At 33.0% G+C, this 21255-nt stretch overlaps 2 protein-coding genes across 6 annotated transcripts; both read left to right on the plus strand.

Annotated features, from left to right (window-relative positions):
* The first annotated feature begins 1764 nt into the window (after positions 1-1764).
* On the plus strand, positions 1765-13449 carry LOC121235660 (probable leucine-rich repeat receptor-like serine/threonine-protein kinase At3g14840). 5 transcript variants are annotated; one of them, XM_041132015.1, is made up of 24 exons: positions 1765-1968; positions 2181-2355; positions 4424-4495; positions 4613-4681; positions 4884-4955; positions 5041-5112; positions 5255-5326; positions 5432-5503; positions 5608-5679; positions 5773-5844; positions 5934-6005; positions 6578-6649; positions 7375-7440; positions 8416-8481; positions 8568-8603; positions 8740-8780; positions 9970-10349; positions 10457-10652; positions 11140-11289; positions 11432-11550; positions 11668-11734; positions 12006-12243; positions 12481-12631; positions 12740-13449. In XM_041132015.1, exons 1-24 carry the CDS (start codon positions 1878-1880, stop codon positions 13130-13132), a joined length of 2886 nt encoding a protein of 961 aa, XP_040987949.1. In that variant the 5' UTR covers positions 1765-1877; the 3' UTR covers positions 13133-13449. The 5 variants fall into 5 exon arrangements, with proteins under 5 accessions (XP_040987949.1, XP_040987946.1, XP_040987947.1 ...); XM_041132012.1 differs by having other exon boundaries at positions 1766-1968; positions 11668-11878; XM_041132013.1 differs by having other exon boundaries at positions 1767-1968; positions 2202-2355; positions 11668-11878.
* Positions 13450-16109: 2660 nt separating this feature from the next.
* On the plus strand, positions 16110-20971 carry LOC121236114 (protein trichome birefringence-like 41). The gene is made up of 5 exons (XM_041132619.1): positions 16110-16600; positions 17663-17834; positions 19636-19811; positions 19917-20075; positions 20504-20971. The coding sequence occupies exons 1-5, from the start codon at positions 16308-16310 to the stop codon at positions 20787-20789; spliced, it is 1086 nt and encodes a 361-aa protein (XP_040988553.1). The 5' UTR covers positions 16110-16307; the 3' UTR covers positions 20790-20971.
* The last annotated feature ends 284 nt before the right edge of the window (positions 20972-21255 follow it).

The following is a 21255-nucleotide window of genomic DNA, read 5'->3' on the forward strand; positions in this document are numbered from 1 at the left end:
CATGGTGACCCTTGGGTCGGGTATTAGGCCAAGACCCAATGACCTTTGTGAAGTAGGGAAAATTCTCTCACATATATGATGCTAAATTTCAATTATGTAAATAGAAGATCTACAACTATAAATAAATTTCACAAAAATAAATTTACAAACTGACATAATTTCATATGATACGGAATCGATATACTTTACAACAAAAACACATTGCAATCTAATATACAATATCATGTCACATCAATTTATGAATTTTTTTTTTATGAATTTTTTTTTTTTTTGTAATTGAAACATTTCTCTTATCTAAAATACTTGAAAGTTTGAACCAATGGGCAGAAAAAATTAATTATTTAAATTATATTATAACAAAATATTGATAAAATGCAGCTGGACTAGTACTACTCTCTCTCTATATATATATATATAAGGAAAATGATTCTATGTTCCTTAAGTTTGTTTTCTCAATTTGACAGTTTATATATTTTATTTTATTTTTTAATTTTTTTAATTAATGATTCAAAAAGTGACTATTAATGTATTAGTGTATTTTTTTTAAATGTTTAAACATGTTTGAAAAATGTTTAAAAAAAAAGAAAAAAAGAAAAAGAAAAGTATAATTTACACTAGGGCACTAATGGACAATGGTAACATAGTAGCACTACCCATATATAACGAATATTGAACGCTCTAATTCGAAATTAGCTGATTTTTGGATGATCACAAATAATTCTTGCTGTACATGACCGAAGCTGTTACAAATATGGTCTATGTATAGAACATGAGTAGGACCTATCTTTCACATTATTTGCAGGGCGTATTAATTAAAGCACACGATGTACTCCAAGGACATTAATAAGAAAAACATTTTAATATCATAATAATATTGTAAGATAAGGACATTTTTATAAAGTAATATTAATTTTATAAAGTGTTTGATAAGATTATTTCTCATTTACCACATTATTAATGTAAAATGTGTTGTAAAAAATATGTGTATAAACCATTTTCCTTTTAATATATATCTGTGCGTGCGCAGATAAGAAAGGTTATTTATTATATATAGTACTTTAAATATTTCATATACATAGCTTTTGAAATTATTTTTCAAGGTTAATTAGTACAAAATATAGTAATTAATTAATTAATTAAATTTTATACGATTAATTTTTTCTCACTCAGGTTTCTAATTTATAAACCCCTAATTCTTAATTTGTAACTTTGCCATTATTGGGAGTGCTATCATGCATGTAATTATTGAATTTGGTAGGTGATGTCAAGCATACTATAATAATGTTTTATATGTATATATATAAATTGGAGGGGGGAGGGGGTGTTGTACTGTACAACTTGTACATGGCATTTTTCATAGAATATATACACAAATTGTACGAGAGATCGTGGATGTTTTCAAAAATTATTTTCAGACAATATATGATAGTATACCCGCCACTTTCACCTTTTTTAGGGGAGGTTCTACAGTCTCCGATAATGGTTCTGATGTTTTCTTTTTTGTAAACATATTTCTGTTTTTTTATAAGATGGCATCTTATTATAAGACAGGGATAGAGACTAAATAATTAGTTCCAAATAAACCTATTTACCACTTTACACTAATTTCTATTATTTTTTGAGATGGTTGTTGTGGAATTCTATCATTTTCTTGTATCACTTTTCTAGTTTAATGATATTAACTTGCTTAGAAAAAAAAAAATAGTAGCTAGTTGACTTTCATCGTGCGTCCTTCTCGAGGTCTACTCTCTCTATCTCTCTAGTCGAAATTCGAACTTATTCCTTTGTTCCTCGCTGGTACTTCCACGGCTCCATCCCACATCCAAACTCTAGTCATCTCTCTCTCTCTCTCTCGTTGTCCTGAGAAAATCGTGAAGATGCTTCTTATCCGACTTCTTCTTGCTTCAACTGTCACCTTTTGCTTTTCAACTTTTGCTTACGGAGCCTCTCTACTAGCTGGCGACGAAGGTATAAATAAATAAATAAATATATATCTGTATATACAAACTGCATTGACATGCTCAGAAATAGAGGGATGCAAGATTTCTTAGTTTGTTTTTTTTAATTTATTGGAATAAATCGTACTAACCTTTTGTTTTTGCTATGGATCAGTACCACCATATATAGCTTTGAGGAGGGGATCTTAATTAATAAATGGGTTAATTTGTAAATGTTTACAGTGCAAGCTTTACGTGACATAGCGAAGACGATGGGTAAGAAGGACTGGGATTTCAGTATAGATCCATGTAGTGGACAATCTGGATGGACTACTCCCAACCCAATAAAAGGATTGGAGAATGCTGTCACCTGCGACTGCACCTTCTTCAATGGCACTGAGTGCCATGTTATAAGCATGTATGTCTCTCTCTGTCTCTCTCTCTCGCTCGATCATTTCAGCCTTGTTTAGTAAATTAATAGATCAGGATCGAAAGATCAGGAGAATGAGTTCCGCAAATCTCAAACCCAATTAAGAATCGTAGCAATATATATGCTGGACATGAATTGAGAGCCCGAAACTCGACGCTATATATCCTTTTTGTTTTCAAGTGATCAAACTGTCAAACAGCTTTTTTCTACCGATCGTCATCCAAATAGCCTTTGTTTCTCCATGCTAACGTAGATATCATGAGTTGCTTATTGCTTTGCTTAAAGAAGAATACACTAATTGATGCACATGAATGAAATCCCAACTGATTTCATGAATTAGCTTGGATTGGATAAACAGTACAGATGAAATATGATGAGTTGTTTTGTTAAAAATTAAATAAAATTTTTTATAATTTAATTTTTTAATATTATTTTTATTTTAAAATTTAAAAAAAATTATAATAATTAAATGAGATAAGATTAAATAATTTGATTTGATTTAATTTAATTAATAATATTTGGTATTTTTCTCGGACATTAATTAGGTCATGATCAGTGTACGAATTTTTCTTCTCTATGAGTCATTACCCGAAAACAAAAGGTGAACGAATTATATTACTTGACTGATCATCAGATTAATTAGCTGGGGGACTGATGTTTGCTCGAAACGTAGGTACTTGTGATGTTCATGTAGAATGATCACTAGTTGAAGAACACGATCAGAAAATTAAGATGTGAAGAACTGGCATAAGACCCAAATCGAGATGGGTCTGTTTTAATTTCTTTCTGAATTTCCTTTTCCTTTTTCCCTTCTTTTTCGTTTTCTGGTAATTTATTTTCCGACCTTACACATGATCTTTGCTGGCCAGCTAGCTGCTAGGTCAAATAAAAACCTTCTGACAAAGCCAAATAAAAACAAAGTAGGATCTACTATATGGAAAATGATTTAGCTATAATATTTTATACAATATATTAAATAAAAAATATTTTTATAAAATTATGTTATAAAAATAATATAATTTTATAAAAATAGCATTCACTTAACACATTATTATATAATATATTATATAAAATATCGTGAATATATTATTACTCCTACTATATATATATATATATATATATATTATATATATACAACTTGTTGGCCAGCTAGCTAGGTCTGCTCGCCGGTGTTTATTATTTCTATGCCACCAACTTGCTCTGAGTAAAATATATAATTTTATTAGTTGTTACTTCTTTAATTATTAAATAAAATTAAAAATTAAAAAAAATCAATAGAAACAAAGGTATTTAGGTAATATCCCTGTCATTTTTCTTTGAAAATTACGTGTTGGAACTTGCACCATGCACCATGCCTGCGCGCGCAGTAACACTACTGTCATATCTCGGATGGGTGGTCAGGAGTAGTACTCTGAGGATCGGACCACGTCTTTAACTAATCATTTCATTCCTTTTTTTGGATCAGTTTACTCTCAATATTATTATTTGTTTGCATTGCAAGTCAATGTTACACCTCATCTATTTTGAACGGCTCCTCTTCAATCGGGAACCACTTGCTTCGAAAGTAGTACTTTTACCTGCATCTCCATTCACGCTCAAGTCCAAGCCCAAGCTCAAGCCCAAGCCCAGCCGTAAATAGAAGAAGTTTTTTTTTTTTTTTTAATAATAAGAGAAATATTTTAACGAATTACAAAAAAAAAAAATTATTTTTATCATACATATAAAATCATCAGTTTAAACTAATAAGAAGATATAAATTTTTATTATTTATTTTATATTTTAATATTTTCTTCACGTGTGGATCAAAATCTTCTTCAATAAATGATCCAATACATAAGATATTTAATTAAATAAGAGATAATGTATAGTTAAAACTCGAACTTAAAACTTTTATTATAATATTATATAAATTTATCACTTATTTCAAATATTTAAACTAATAAGAAGGTATAAATTTTTATTATATATTTTATATCTTACCCATACATAAAATGTATTTACTTTTATTTCTGATAATAAATCTAAAAGTTGGTCGCACTTTGTAATGGAAGTACAGAGTTCTGAAAGCACAGAATCTGCCAGGCAATCTCCCACCAGATTTGGGCAGGTTTCCTTACCTCCAAGAGATGTAAGTACTCCTCCTGTACTTGTAACGGCGATATGTTCCATGTACTTGTCTTTAGTTTCCTTCTTCAACGAACTTAACCGTGGAACTCGTTTGTCTCTGATCTCCCTTTCCTATCAGTGACCTCACCCGCAACTACCTTAACGGTTCAATCCCTCCGGAATGGGGCTCCACGAAGCTGGTCAACATGTACTCTCTCCCTCTCTCACTCTCTCTGTGATGTTCATGCTTGCGTGCCTGTTTATGTTATTCATAGGGCCATATTTGTGTCTTTCTGATAATAATATATGTTGTTCGAGGACTTCTTCGCAGTTCTTTCATGGGATGAGATAAGTGTTCTCCAACTAATTCTTTCATGAAGAATGATTTTAACATGAGGGTCTTATCGCAGTTCCCTTATTGGAAATCGGTTAACGGGTTCCATCCCCGGAGAGCTTGCAAACATCACGACTCTCAAAAGCCTGTGAGTTACGATCACCATTTGTTTGTACTTTTGCAAAGTTCCAAGGGTGCATTGTTATCAAGAAGTTATGTTTTATTGTTCTCAGTACGGTCGAGTATAATCAGCTTTCCGGAATTCTTCCTTCAGAGCTTGGAAATATGTCCTCGATAGAAAGAATGTAAGACCATTTTATAAATTCTCTCTCTCGCAACAGTCTTATCTCTCTTATCTCATGCGAGAACTATTTGGATTGGCTTTTCTATTTGAATCCCAATGCTGATAATTGAATTGGTTTACTTTTTATATTGTCGTTTTTATAGCTTACTCAGCTCGAATTATTTTACTGGGGAGCTGCCTTCTTCATTTGCAAACCTAACGACATTGACAGACTTGTAAGCTTCTAATTATTTTTGTCCCTTTTGAGTTTTTCATATTCCGAAATATGGTTAATTGGTAATTTTTTACATTCCTGATTTTCCTCATTCAACGTAATGCAGTCGGATCAGTGACAATCAATTTTCAGGAAAGATACCCAATTACATCCAAAACTGGATAAATCTCGGAAAACTGTGAGACCTTTGTTCTTTTTTTTTTTTTTTTTTATGAGGATTTGGTTATTTAATTATGAATGTGAAGTTTTATTACTCATTACGTCAAAATTTGGCAATAACAGAGCGATTCAGGCTAGTGGTTTGAACGGGCCAATTCCTACAGGCATTGCTGTTTTGGGAGAGTTGACTGACTTGTCAGTATGGATATTTTATTTCATAACTACAAATCATACATAGATGGAGTTGCATTTGAATTATTTTATTCTTCTTTGAATTTTGATATGCAGGAGAATTAGTGACTTGAATGGATCTGAAGCAGCGTTTCCACTACTAAATGATTTAACAAAGTTGAAAACATTGTGAGTTAATAATTCAGTGACATGATTTTCTAAAGTAATGGGATCCTTATGGCTACCGAGTCTTATATGCCTATTTAATTCTGTTACAGGATATTGAGGAGTTGCAATATTGTTGGACAACTACCTACATTTCTCGGGGATATGACAACTTTGAAAACCTTGTAAGTATACTTGTACTTTTTCCTCTGTTTCCTGTTTGCTGATATTACAAAAATCTTCTTGAAAACTCTTTGATACTAACTCATGGATCATTCAGCATTCTTGCATGGCTCAGAATTATTTTTTCTTCTTGTTATGTTCATTTATGCGAATCCACTTAGGTGGCATTCTTAAAATGGATGTTCTTTTAATATCCTCGTTCAAGATACTCCCGCCCCATTAGCTTTATTGAGGTTATTATTCTTTATCCAGTTCAAGCACTAATCCAGGATTTAATCCAAACAATATTTCCAGGATTTTCTTTCTTTATTTATCTTTGTTGCCTTTTGCCAGTTCCTGAAGCCTTATTTTAAAAATTGAAATTAGTTTTAAAAGCTGGAACAGTTCCCATTATTTTTGTGTATTTATGAATTACGACTTTGTTTATGACAATAATATATCGTAAAGATTGTCTTGTCTTGTTTTTTGTTACCAACTTCAAATGTGCTTCTTGTGTCTTTCTGAAAGGAATTGTTTGCAAAATCTGTTAGGGTTCTATTTGTTTCTAATTCATTTAACTAAAATTGCCCTGCAGAGATCTCAGCTTCAACAAACTAAGTGGAGCAATTCCAGAAAGATTTTCCAGTCTACAAAAAACTGATTATATGTAAGCATTGCAGAGGGCAATTTATGTACAGTTGTCATCCAATAACTAACATCACCTAATTAGGGGATGATAAGAGGCCATTAGAATAGCCTGATAAATTAGGCAATCTCTCCAGTCAAATTTCCAATTTGATTACCTGGGAAAATCCTTGTGGCATTAAATTTATGCTCAAGATGAACTATGGGCCTAAAGTAGGATTATTTGTGACCAATCAGACAATATATGGACAGGGAGAAATATCTGAACGGTTAATAGACCAAATCAAGACTTTAGTTACGTGGGTTCTTTAGGAAGTTTCAAGTATCCACATTGGACATGACCTGCAATTGATAACAGTCTCCTCCTAAAAACATACCCTGTATTGTGTCTGCTAGAGGCTAAAGGAAAACATTCTCCTTCCATGAGATACAAATAATAGGTTTCCTTCACTTAAATAGAATGTTTACATCCATATAAGGACTTCTCAAATTGGTCATAGACCTTTCTTTTATCAATGGATAATGTAACTAATACCACCTCTACTTTCTGGTGGCATTGATGCCATTTCGTGTAATTTATCATTCTGAGTAAGCAATGATTTAGAACATGTGTCATGTATAAATATTGATGTAGCCATTTTAAATGTGTTCAAGGACTTGCATCATCAGGGGCAAGTTTTCCTGATGAGCTCTATAATGCATAAAACTCCGCAATGATACAGAATTGTTAATACTGATTCTGTCTAGATATTTGACCGGCAACTTGCTAATTGGACCAGTGCCTCTTTGGATGCTGAATAAAGGAGATCGGATGTAAGCTTCTCTGCTAAATTCTATATATTTTTTTTATTTGCTTACCAGAAATGTCAATGGTCTTTTATCCTAATCATTAGATGGAACTAAAATAATTGTAGTACTTATTTCCTTTCCATGTCAACTCCCTTTCAAAGCTTTTTTTTTGCCTAACTTGGTCACTGTGTTAACTGTATCTGTGCATGATCTCTGGAATTAAATAGTTAATTGAATGCTTTGATAGCACTTCTTTAATATTGACTTGATCTGAATGTCAATATATACAAAAAAAAAACATGATACAAAGAATGATAATAATAACTGGAGAAGTGACATGGCAAAACTATATGCATCTTTTAGGCTGTAATTTACAAAAACCTTAAGAGACTGTATTAATCTTTTTTTTTTAATTAAAAAAAGAGGGACCGAAAGCTTATCAAAACAAGACAACTAAATCAAATGCATTGCCTATAAGTTCCGATTGAATATCCAAGGATTTCTACTCCTCAAAGTCCCCCAAATGTTTCTAAGTCTTCTTTACTTCCTGCAGTTTTTCCTAAAACAGATTTAAAAGTGGTATCCCGCCTTGAAAAATGTGAACAATGAAAAGGCATTTCATTGAGACTAGGTCCCTTGTAATTATAGTCCATTTATTAATTTCTATTCAAAACTCATTTGTCTTTATTACTATTTTTCACATCAAATGTTTCAGTATTTGTTTATGGGATTGTTAGGTACATTTTTGTGACGATGAAGATGATGATCATTGTAGGCAGTATTTGCTTACCTTTATAATTGATAAGAGCCTTATCACCTCATGAGTGTTGGAATGAGCTTGTAATTTTTCTGATTAATTTCAATTGAATCTTATCACCTCATTTCTTGGACTATATAGAATGAAGAATAAGAAATATTGAATCTTAGTGTTATAACCTCTTCCAAGTATACAATCCCATTATGGAAGATGATGAACTAAATTGCTTCTTTTATGTGCAGTGATCTTTCATATAACAACTTTACAGTTGAAACATCTGGGCAACCAGAATGTCAACAACGCAGTGTGTAAGACTTCATCTCATAATGTTTTGTATGTGCATACGCACTTGGTCATGCTTACTAAACTTTTATTTTGGTCTTGTTTTCCACAGGAACTTGTTTGCTAGCTCTTCAATGAGGAATACTTCGTAAGTATCAATTCCACCAATCAAAAACATGCTTCTTAAATTTTTCTATTACTAACTTTTTTATTATGATATGTAAACACAATCTAGTTTTGTTGTTATAATGCTAACTTGTTCTGGATCCCTATTTATCCATCAGTGGCGTTGTTTCGTGTTTGAGAAGCATTCGTTGTCCAAAAAGTAAGTTGAATGTCATATACTTCCTCAGGATTGTTAAATATTCATTATCACTTTGGGTCAGTAGTGTACCAACACTCTTAAAAAGGCCTGTAGTTTCTAATGAAAATGAAATTGTTTATACTACATAGAAAAGTCATATATTTCCTCAGGCATAAAAAAAATCAAAATTGAAAATTTATGGGGAAAAAAATGAAAGATCAGATCTTCAAATTTTGTCTGAAATTGTACTGCTGTGAATGAGTCAATGAACCAAAACCACAATGGCTGAGGGTGCACCTTTCTAGATTTTCTTTCCTTTATATTTTCTATTTTTTTGTTGGAAGTCTTCTTTGCTACAAAGGAAAGAATGTTGCCATCAATTGTGTTATATCAGCTGGAAAGGAACTTGTCTTAATCATGCCAGGTTTCTTGTCTTGCTTCTGGTCTTAGTGAACAAGGAACTTGTTTTAAAAGATCCTACTTCCACTTTTAAGCTGTAGTCTTCTTCTCTGCTACATAGTTTTTCAGTTCTTAGATGTTTTGAAAGCTGAGATGCATTATTATAGAATGCAATTTTACAATGACTCAAAAAAATTGCTATGACTAAGCACTAGTTGTTTGTATGGTGGGAAAAATGAGGCTTATAATCCAGTCTAGTTTTTCTTAACTGTTTTCATTCACCAATTTCTCCTTAATTTTCTTACTCAAATTACGATTCTAATGCATCAAGCCTGAACTAATGATACTTGGCATCCAAGATGCCAATGGCCTCCTACTAGCTATCTGGCTAGATCCAACACCGCCATAAATGCATGTAAGGGGGACAGTTTATAGACAACTATACTAGCTATTGATCGGCGGGCCACAGAATATTCTTGCATTCTACCTCGAGATATTTTTCCTGACCAATTGCCAAGCTGCTTTGAATGAGAAACCCCCTTTCGTAGATAACATCCATACCCGCATCACATATTCTTGATAGTCTTAGTCCGAATGTGAAATTTTTATTTTGTGAAGGAGCAGTATCAATAACTGATGTTTCATTTGCCTGGATTGTGTATCAACTCATGCTTCCCTCACCTCACTCCCCTCTGAATGAAAAGTACTGAATAGGTTTTCTTCTTTTTTCCTTCCCCTCTTTGTTATGAATATTAGATCTGTTTTGTCTACCTGTCCAGGTGTGGCTAATCTGTTGTTGTTTTTGTCTCAGATCTATACAATCTTCATATAAACTGTGGTGGAAAAGAAGTAACTTTAGATGGAAGTGCTACATATAATGATGATACAAATGATGTTGGATCTTCGAGTTTCTTCCGGAGTTCACACAATTGGGCAGTTAGCAGCACTGGTTACTTCCTGGATGATGACCGCCCCACGAAGACTTATATCTGGAAAAATTCATCCAGGCTCTCAATGAACAATCCAGAACTGTACATGAATGCGCGCCTTTCTCCTCTCTCTCTTACTTATTATGCCTTTTGTTTGGGAAGCGGAAACTACACTGTCAACCTCCATTTTGCGGAGATAATGTTCACTGACGACAAAACATATAGCAGCTTGGGAAGACGTATATTCGATGTTTACATTCAGGTAGTTGTTACAATATGCTTCCATCTTCATTAACAAATTTTCTGCTATTGACATTGTTGCTTCCATTCAATTGTTGTTAAACGAGAAAAGGGATTTGAATATTGCAGGGAGAGCGGGTGCTGAAGGATTTCGATATTGTAAAAGCGGCAGGTGGGATTGGTAAGGCGATTAAGCAAAATTTTACTGCTGTCGTGACTGGTAATACCATAGAGATCCGTTTCTACTGGGCGGGGAAGGGGACAACGGGTATCCCGTACAGAGGAGTCTATGGTCCTCTTATTTCTGCTATTGCTGTGGATCCTGGTAGGTTTTATGTTTTATGAGCTCTTGTACTCTCTTTTTATGGTTTGAAAGCCATTCTCCTATTAGCTCATGTGTCTAAGCATTTAACATTACTTCTGTTTCTGTGGATACTTTTAAGGCTGCATGATGCTTATTTATATTTCATACTGTTTTAAAACTTTTTTTTTTTGGCAATGGAGATGTATTTGCCTTCTTGTCTGTACGACTTGAAGAGACGTTCGACTATCATGTTGATGAATAAGGAATTTTTTGTAGAATGATATATGCCATCCTTAAATGCCATATTCATAACAAAATGGATTTCATTTTTTTATGTTTTTCCTCGAAATTTTCCATGTTTGGAAAAAACCAGAATGGTAAAATTCCAAATTAAGTTATGTTAAAAAAAATTCATGTTCCTTTAACTTTTGAAACTGTCAGTTGTCAATTGCCTTGATAGTGATCTAAAACTAGAACTCACATACTGTTTTTCTTTTTCTGGTCACAGACTTTATACCCCCAACAGAAGATGTAAGTGGTGGTATATCTATAGGTGTGGTGGTCGGAATTGTTGCTGCTGGAGCCTTTGTTATATTGTTGATTCTGGCTATCCTCTGGTGGAAAGGCTGTCTAAGTCAGAAAAATACTATGGAGCAAGGTATTTTTAAGGCAATCAATATCGTTATTATAAATCTCAATTAATTCAGTTTGGATTAAAATATCTCTCAAAGTTCTAGGAATGCCAAGATTTTTCAAATTTCTTTGATGCGCTTGCTTATCTAACTTGGTATCTTCCTCAGATTTAAGGGGTTTGGACCTGCAAACTGGTAAATTCACCTTGAGGCAAATCAAAGCGGCCACAAACAACTTTGATGCTGCGAATAAAATTGGGGAAGGTGGTTTTGGTTCTGTTTACAAGGTGTTGTGGAATAAATCTTTTGTTTTGATTGATTGGATTGAACTATTCCTATTGTACCTCTTCTTTCTGAGGCGCCATTGTTCAAACATGAGAAAAAGTCGTGTTTCCCAAATGCAGGGCCTTCTAGCAGATGGCACTGTGATTGCTGTCAAACAGCTTTCTGCCAAATCAAAGCAAGGAAATCGTGAGTTTGTGAATGAGATAGGCATGATTTCTGCTTTACAACACCCTCATCTTGTTAAGCTCTATGGATGTTGTATCGAAGGAAATCAATTATTACTGGTATATGAGTACATGGAAAATAACAGCCTTGCTCGTGCTTTATTTGGTAAAATTTTATCTTCATGCACTTAATTGCTTTTTTTTATGTGTGTAATAACATGCATTCATGGTAGCATGCCTGTATAATGTATGCACAATCATTGACCATTTTTTCTTAATTTGATTGATTGAAGGGCCAGAAGAATATCGGTTGCAATTGGATTGGCCAACAAGACATAGGATTTGTGTTGGCATAGCAAGGGGTTTGGCCCATCTCCATGAAGAGTCAAGATTGAAGATTGTTCATCGGGACATCAAGGCTACTAATGTCTTGCTTGATAAAGATCTCAACCCTAAGATATCCGACTTTGGTTTAGCCAAGCTCGATGACGAGGATAATACCCATATAAGCACCCGAGTTGCTGGAACCTAGTAAGCTACGCTTATTAATTAGATGTCGCCATGTTCCTAGTGAATTTTGTTTTCCCCTTATTTTCATGTGATAACAATAGTTTCCCATAAATAGGGAAGAAAAATAAAATTGAAAGTAGAGGACAGGGTTTGAAAGTTCCAATTTTTTCAAAAATTTCCAATTTGAAAAGTTTCATTGCTTGAATTATCTTACGGTTTTGCTTGATTACTCAACAATATTGGTTTGTGATTATGCAGTGGATATATGGCACCTGAATACGCAATGCGAGGTTATTTAACTGACAAAGCAGATGTCTACAGTTTTGGAATTGTTGCCTTGGAAATTGTCAGTGGGAGGAGCAACTCTAGTTACCGTCCAAAGGAGGAATGCCTCAATCTTCTTGATTGGGTAACCCATTTGAATTTCTTTCTTTCCTGCATATCTCCTGTTCTTGCTCCTGTTAATTTTTATTATCTTTTCAGATTTCACACCTTACACCCAGCTTCCTGTTTGCAGGCACTTATTTTAAAAGAGAAAGGAAGTTTGATGGATTTGGTTGATCCAAAGTTAGGCTCAGACTACAAGAAGCAAGAGGTTATGAACATGATCAACGTGGCTCTCCTATGCGCAAATGTTTCTGCAGCAGTAAGGCCTTCCATGTCCATTGTGGTAAGCATGCTTGAAGGCAATGCTGTTGTTCCGGAGATATCTTCAGATTCAAGTGTCACAAATGATGAAATGAAAGCGAAGGCAACGTGGGATCATTTTCAACACAGCAAAGAACTGAAAGGGGGACATAGCCAGACACAAAGCATGTCAATAGATGGACCATTTACAGCTTCTTCTACATCTGCTGCTGATCTATATCCAATCAATATGGACTCTGATTACTTGGAGAAAAGAGCCTAGAGAAATTGGTGAGCTCTCTTAACTTGGTCGTCTCTTCAATGTATCTCAATGCTGCAATGGTTTCTTTGTATATTTTCCATTTTCATATGAGAAATTCTCTCGGATTATAATTGTGAAAGAAAAGGCATGTTAACAGAAGTTTTCTGTGGCATGAAAAGTGTTAATTGTTTTTTATTTATTTTTAAGAAAAGACTATCAACTGTTAAGCTTGCTGATTTGCACGTATATTTGTGTTCAGATATCCGAAAATAATTTATTTGTAAAACATTTCATATTGATGTGTTTTTCCCATTTAATGCATTCTGATTTTATTTTGTTTATTTTTTGTCAGTCAACGTAATCAAAAGACATATCTGCCCCTTTTTGTTCACCTGTCCTTCGCCTTTTACCAGCCAAATAAAGAACAATTTTGGGTTTTAACGACGGCACATACATATGTGTTATATGGTATGATTTAAAGTAGAGAAATGATATTTGCAGTCGTGGATAGCATAAATGTCGTGTAATTTCTTTAAAATAAATGAGTAATTACGGGACTCACATAAAAAAAATTAATTTTTTAGTATTGGACTCTACTATTTTTCAAAACAATTACGTAATACTTGCGCATTCTATAACTATATGTAGTATTATTCATGTAACCCGTCATATCTATTTCACAATAAAAGTAATTTTACAATCTGGCAAATTACATCAAGCCACATTTATTTGTGAGATTACTTTTGTATAATCAATTTGTGGCTAGAGTATTTCTCTATATAAAATAGTAATCATGAGGTAGTGCGTATGATTGGTGGTCTACGTGTCTCTGTCCACACGGCCAATATCTTGAGAAATTAATGTTGTACCTAATAATTTTTCTAGTATTATCCATATAATAGGGGTGTACATGAATCGTCAGAACCGGCCAGGAACCGATCAGATCAGTCGCTGGAGCACGGAACTGGAATCAACAAGGATCCGGTCGGCGGACAAGACAATTTGAGGAAAAATCGATATCAGTGGTTCAACGCCGGTTTGAACCCCTGGGAAACCGCTGAATTGGCCGATCCGTTCTTTTTTTTTTTAATATATGTATATAAAATGGTGTTGTTTCACTTAAATGAGTGAAACGATGTCGTTTTAGAGTCTAGAAGTTAAAAAATATATATAATAGAACGACACAGTTTCAAAATGGATTAATAACCCCCCTTCTTATTCTTCCTCCACCTTCTTCTTCTTCTTCAGTTCCTTGTCTATAAAAGAATTCAGTTCCTTGTCTACAACTTTCTTTTAAACACCCATAGCAGACGATGGCGCGATGCGTCTTCTTCTTTATTAGTTTCTCCTCCTTCACAGAAGACGTCGACGGTAGACCGAAGACAGCACCGATGCACGTCGAGACCGATATGATCAGTTTTCTCTCCCCAATAGACCGGTTTCGGCCGATTCAATAGACTCATGGCAGATGTCGGTAAGGTCTCAGTTTGGCATCGAAACGAATGCTAAACCCATCAGTGTATAGCCTAATCATATAATATTTAAATTTTAAGATATTGAATTTAAAATTTATAAGTTCAAAAATATAGATTCGACAGAATCCACACTATTGAATTTGAGATTATTTTGATTAGAATTTAAGGAAACTCTTCATTCTTTGTCCAAAATTAAGAGAAAAAAAGAAGAAGATATCAATTCAAGTAAGATTTTCCGCTCAGTATGGCCATAGCCATAGGTGACCAGATCAAACAGGGATGGAATTCAAGGCATAATTATTCCCATTAATGCATTATCGCCTAAATCTATCTACACTTGAAATACCTGCCATTGATTCTCTTCTATCATGGTGGAAGATAGTGAGAATTCAAATATTTTTACTTGAATAATATAGATTATGACATCAAGATTAGCCCCATAATTCCAACACAAAAATATCTTGAAAACATGAAATATCTCTGATTTCATGAGGCAATAATAAGCACGAGACATTTAAAGAAAGGAAAACACTACTATACCTACTCCTTTTGACACTTCCATTTGATTTCTGTTTAATTTATTTATTTTTTACTCAGTGATTAAGAAAGTAATTTTAAATGTATTAATATATATTTTTTTATTTTTTAAATGTATTTAAATCTGTTAAAAAATGTGAAAAAAAAAAACTATTTTATGTTAGGTGGTCTGCAGTTAAAATGGTGCGACATAGTAACCTTACTCTTAAAGAAAATATCTTTACTCTTTCTAGCTTCAAGAGATTTAAAGAAAATATCTAACTTTAAAGAAAGAAAATATCTTTACTTTTTCTAACCTCTTAAGAGATTTACGGCAACAACTGGAGGCCCCTTCACTTTTTCTAACCAATTCACATTCATATCCATTCTGGCGGCAATATTACTACTTCACATGAGATTTTGATGGATTCTCATGAATCTTCTTTCCCCTACTTCTGCTGCAAATTTTCTTAACAAAATTAGTGGGTGTGTATATATATATATATTAATGAATATTGCTATGATTCACTCATTTTTCATTCCATAACACTAAAATCATTTGGTCAATAAAGAAGCAAAATTTATAAGTGGAAAGATGCAGATTCACCTCATAAATAAGACCAGAGTGTCAGTCTATATGGTTTCCATAGATTGAGCTGTCAACAACTTAACATGGTAGGTGCCCTCATCTGCCATTCTGCATCATATTTTCCTCTTGTAATAAATAAAAGAGAAAGTTACAACTATAAATAAATTTTATAAAAATAATTTTATAAATTGATGTGATTTTATCTGATTTATTAGATTTATTTTATAATAAAAAAATTTTATAATTATGATGAATCACATCAAATTACATCAATCTGTAAGATTACTTTTATATAATTCTTTGTGACAAGAATATTTTCTAAAAGAAAAACATTTCCCATGGAATCGGACCATTTGATATGTCAAGACCCCTCTCTCTCTCTCTCTCTCTCTCTCTCTCTCTCTCCACCATAAAAGGAAAGCCCCACCCCCATTGGACCACCTTATAATTTTCACTGTCATCATCTCTGTCACTCTAACTACACAAATATTCGTCGTTAACCCATGGGAGGTTTCCAGTTTCCATATTGGCATTTCCCTCCCTTTTAAACTTGTATTATTTTATTAAACTCAACCTGTTTCCATTATTTCTCATGATTTGACAAGGTTTATACAAAATGGGTTTCCGGGTTTTTTGTTGTGGCTTCTCTTTTGCTTCTTCTTTTGTTGTTGTTCTGCTGCATTCTGCAGTTCTTATTCTTTTTCTTCTCGTTCATCACAAAGCCGCTGCTGCTGCAAGTGATCAATGTGATCTTTTCACGGGAAGATGGGTGCCGGACAAATCGTACCCGCTCTACGATCCTGCCGTCTGTCCCTTCATCGAGCGGGAGTTCAGTTGCCAGAAGAATGGCCGCCCGGATCTGGATTACACCCAGTACAGATGGAAGCCTCTTGGCTGCTATCTCCTTAGGTACCGTACCGTTCTATCTTCCTATTTGCTAACCTTAATTGTTCTCTTTGTTTGTGATTACTGATGCATGCTGATCAATGTTCCTAACATATCATAGAACAATACGAAACTGTAATTGTTGGGAAGACATTATCTTTTTAATCTTGTACTGTTTGAAATATATATTTTCTGATCTTGCTTTTGATGTCTCAGACCTTGTATCTCTGTTTAATGTTTTTCTTTTTTTTGCTGAAAAAGAAAAGGTACTCTGATTTTCAGAATATAAACATTACTATATATAATTCTTTCGTTTTATTTCGGCATCACATGCTTTATTATAAAAAAATGAAAATGAAATTGCAGATACAGATCTCCCTCGTCTTTCTATATAGGTATCGTGTGAACTTGGATTAGACATTCACATGGTTTCTCGACTTAGAATGTTTGACGACACAAGGAACCCTTGTCGTTTGTCGGTCCCCAATTGGCCGTCACTTTGACGACGAAATGGTTTAAGTTACGTGTATGTTTGCACGTTGAGTCGACTTAAATTGAATAGAATATTATTATAATATTATTTTTTAATATTATTATTATTTTAATATTTAAAAAAATTAAATTATTTATTATATTTTATGTATAAATTTAAAAAATTATAATAATAAATTAATATGGATCGAGAAATAGATTCTCTTTTAAGAGTCTGGGAAGTGGGAAGCAGGAAGCTGCTCATCCATGGCAGCAAGCTCACGGGCCCAAATTGTCTTGGGACTAATTTCCAATTTCAACCCTTACTTTTTTCCCTCTCTTCCCGTCAGGTCCCTGAGTTTTGCCTTTTTTTTTTTCTTCTGAGCGTAAAGCTTAGCTTCCCAAAAACTGAAATCTAGGGCAATTTGGTCATTTTATTAAGAGGCAATAATTATGAGAGGGGAAATTGATAGTTTGAAATTAATTAGATTGAAAGTAAGGGCTGATCATGTCTTAACCACATAGATTAGGGAAATGATCCGTGGTAATTAATTAATTAATTAATATAGGGGCATGATTTCTTGTGATTTTTCTTTTTCATTTTCTATATTGTAGATTTGATGGTCAAGACTTTTTGGAACGATTTCGAGGGAAGAGGATCATGTTTGTAGGGGATTCGCTGAGCAGAAATCAGTGGCAGTCATTGACATGCATGCTTCATTCTGCCCTCCCCAATGCTAAGTACAATTTAACAAGACAAGACGATGTTTCCACCTTTTCATTTACGGTACGCCAACACACACACATATATATTTTTTATAAAGTTTTACGGTATATATTCTATTTAAAAATAATAATAAATTTAAAATGCATATAAAAAAATTATTTTTTAATAAAATCATGTTACAGTCATCGTTTTCAGCCACCGCTGATACTGTTAATTAGAGGATTTTATTTTATTTTTTTTGTTTTTTCATATATGTATTTTTTAATACTTTTTAATATTTTTTAAAAAAATCATAATATTATTAAAATATACTTTCTTAATGATTAAGTAAAAAAAAAAATTAAAAAATCAAAACAGTAAAGTGAAACAGTACAATTGAGTGGAAAGAATAGTATTATCATTTTTAACAATAGACCTGTACGGAATTTATCCATTTAAAAATTATATATAACGTTATTTTATATTTCAATATTTACATTTATTATCTCTATTATTTTTTTTCCACTATAAAGTACATTTTCTTTTTGATGACACGTGAAGCGATCAGCCTTTTATTTTCAGAAAGAAAAAGTAAAGGGCAATAAACAGTACTTGTATATATGTGGAACTTTTGTTAGGAGTACTTTTGCAAGTTGTAGTGCACATTTAAATTTTTTGGTTGCCTTTGGAGTCCCCAGATCTAGACAATTTGGTGACAGCATTTCTTTGTCACGATTCTATCAATCCTGTGGACCACTTTGCACTTTAATAAGTAGGAAAATTTCATGGGTCTCCACACATTGTTTCTGATTATTTTTTATTTATTTATTTATTTTTCTTTAATGATTAAAGAAATATTTTTTTAATGATATTTTATTTTTTAAAATATTTTAAAATATTAAAAAAAATACATAAAAATAAAATAAAATACATCTCTCGGAACATGTATTGGTGATTGGAGTTCCACCCTAATAAATAATAAACATGTGGAAAAGGTTTCAAGATGGACCTCACACAAGTTTAGGGTGAGTTTAGATATTGAGTTAAGTTAAGTTGAGATGATAAAATATTATTAAAATATTATTTTTTAATATTATTATTATTTTAAAATTTAAAAAAATTAAATTATTTATTATATTTTATATTAAAATTTAAAAAAATTATAATAATAAATTAAAATAAATTGAGAGTAATTCATATTACAGAAACCTTAGTTTATACCGTCCTGACCTTTTTGTCTTTGGAGTTGGTGCTAGCAATCATAAGTTACTGACTTTTAAGCCCCTTTTTCCTGTTCTAGATTCTTTCCCCTACCCCCAAATAATTAGTTTTGACTTATAAACAGCCACCTTTCAACCACTTTCCAATTATATCTTGTTTTTATAATTATTTTCTTCTTATTTTATTAATTATTATAATTTTTTAAATTTTTTTATATAAAATAAAATAAATAATTTAATTTTTTTAAATTTTAAAATAAAAATAATATTAAAAAAATATATTTTAATAATATTTTATTTAACTTTCAACTTTTATATTATTTTATTTTATTTATAAAAATAAACAAGAACTTATACAACGTTAAACAAGTTTGATAAGAATAGGATCCTCTAGATTACGTTCAATCATTAATTAAGTTTTTTTATTTTTAAATAGCCATTCTTCCACGAGTCCCAATCCTATAATAGCTGCAAAACTAGCTGGCATACCTATCATTCTATGTGTTTAAAATTATTTTTATTATAAAATAAATATAATGTATGATATAAAACTATTTCAGTTTATAAAATTTTTTTTTATGAATTTTTTTTTTTTTTCAGTTGTAGCACTTCTCAATTAAATATGGTTTAATATCTTTTTTTCCCTTTTGATGACGTTACAGGATTATGGAGTTGAAGTCATGCTGGATCGGAATGTGTATTTGGTAGATGTTGTACGAGAAGAAATGGGTAGGGTCTTGAAACTTGATTCAATCGAGGGAGGGAAGCTATGGAAAGGAATGGACATGCTCATCTTCAACACATGGCATTGGTGGAACAGAAGGGGACCTTCTCAACCGTACTGTCTCTTTTTCTATTTCTCAATCATTTTTGGATGATTTTCTTTGTAAAAGAATTTTGGGTTTAATTAAGATAATTGTATGATATTTTTAATTTTGAACAGATGGGATTATATCCAAGAGGGAACAACGATTAGCAAGGACATGGATCGTATGCTTGCTTTCCAGAAGGCACTTGCAACATGGGCTAGATGGGTGGATCTTAACATCGATCCTACCAAGACTTCCGTTTTCTTCCAAGGAATTTCCCCATCCCATTACAAGTAAGTTCTTCCTATATTACTTTTTCCCGGCCAATTCAAGGTCTAAGGTTAATACTTTATGGGTGCAAACAATCTTTTGGTATCACACCTCTCGGTAAAAAGTCAGCGATTCAACCAATTTTATATAGGGAAACTTTTAAGAATGAGATGCATGGGACCGAATTTACTCTGCAGGGTGGGTCTGAAAGGTCCTACCTTGGAGAGGTTCCTGACGTAAAAAAAAAATAGACACATGAAATGAATAATAGACACATGAAATAGATAGCTTTGAGTTCGGGTAAAACATGAAGGGAATATAATTTAAACAAAGAATAATGCTATATATCTCGAATTGGAGAAAGGTGTTTGACAAGTTAAAAGATAAATTGTACGTTACTCTGATCACCACATTTTAAATTTTTGTTCGAGCTTTATATTTTGGACTGCAGTGGCAGCCAATGGAATGAACCGAGTGCAAAGAGCTGCGTGAGGCAGAAGCAACCATTGCTTGGGTCCACATATCCAGGAGGCTTGCCACCAGCAGTGGGGGTGCTGAAGAGTGCATTAACGAAGGTTACAATACCCGTCAAGTTGCTTGACATAACAAACCTCTCGCTTCTACGCAAAGATGGACATCCTTCTCTTTATGGTTTGGCCGGAATGGACTGCAGCCACTGGTGTCTTGCTGGTGTTCCTGATACTTGGAACCAGATTCTTTACAATCTTATTCTTTGATCCATCAACCTCATGGATTATTAATTTCTACACCTAGACTAAACATGATCCAAGATTATTATTCAATAATGAGATTTTCACAGCTCCTTGGTGAAGGCTGCATTTTTACCAGTACTACTGCTGCACTGATTACCTTTTTTCCATGATACCAAGATCAAGATCAGGACCCGTTGATTTCTTTTGTAAGGGCTCAGTACATGCTCATGTACTCTCTATTCCTCTTTAAGATCTGAAAATTCTTGAGTATCTCAATTCTTACAACCAAACCATTTTGAATTGGAAAGAAAAATGGTAAAAGGAACGCTACTCAGAGAGAGAGATGAGATCAGCAGTACTAGAGAATTAATAGCGCATTGCTAATAAAGATAAGGGTAAGAGCAGAGAATCATGAGTTCAGCAACATTTCCCCTGTATCTGTACCTCATAAAATGTGGATCATTTTGGTACAGAAACTGGAAAATTGGGA

Source organism: Juglans microcarpa x Juglans regia, chromosome 6D (genome assembly GCF_004785595.1).
Source record: "Juglans microcarpa x Juglans regia isolate MS1-56 chromosome 6D, Jm3101_v1.0, whole genome shotgun sequence".
Taxonomy (NCBI): domain Eukaryota; kingdom Viridiplantae; phylum Streptophyta; class Magnoliopsida; order Fagales; family Juglandaceae; genus Juglans; species Juglans microcarpa x Juglans regia.

Coding starts and splice junctions, on each gene's coding strand:
- LOC121235660 (XM_041132012.1), top strand. CDS start 1,878: ATGCTTCTTATCCGACTTCTTCTTGCTTCAACTGTCACCTTTTGCTTT. Junction 5,680..5,772: donor TTGGGAGAGTTGACTGACTT/GTCAGTATGGAT, acceptor TTTGATATGCAG/GAGAATTAGTGACTTGAATG. Junction 5,845..5,933: donor TTAACAAAGTTGAAAACATT/GTGAGTTAATAA, acceptor ATTCTGTTACAG/GATATTGAGGAGTTGCAATA.
- LOC121236114 (XM_041132619.1), top strand. CDS start 16,308: ATGGGTTTCCGGGTTTTTTGTTGTGGCTTCTCTTTTGCTTCTTCTTTT. Junction 16,601..17,662: donor CTTGGCTGCTATCTCCTTAG/GTACCGTACCGT, acceptor TCTATATTGTAG/ATTTGATGGTCAAGACTTTT. Junction 20,076..20,503: donor ATTTCCCCATCCCATTACAA/GTAAGTTCTTCC, acceptor TTTGGACTGCAG/TGGCAGCCAATGGAATGAAC.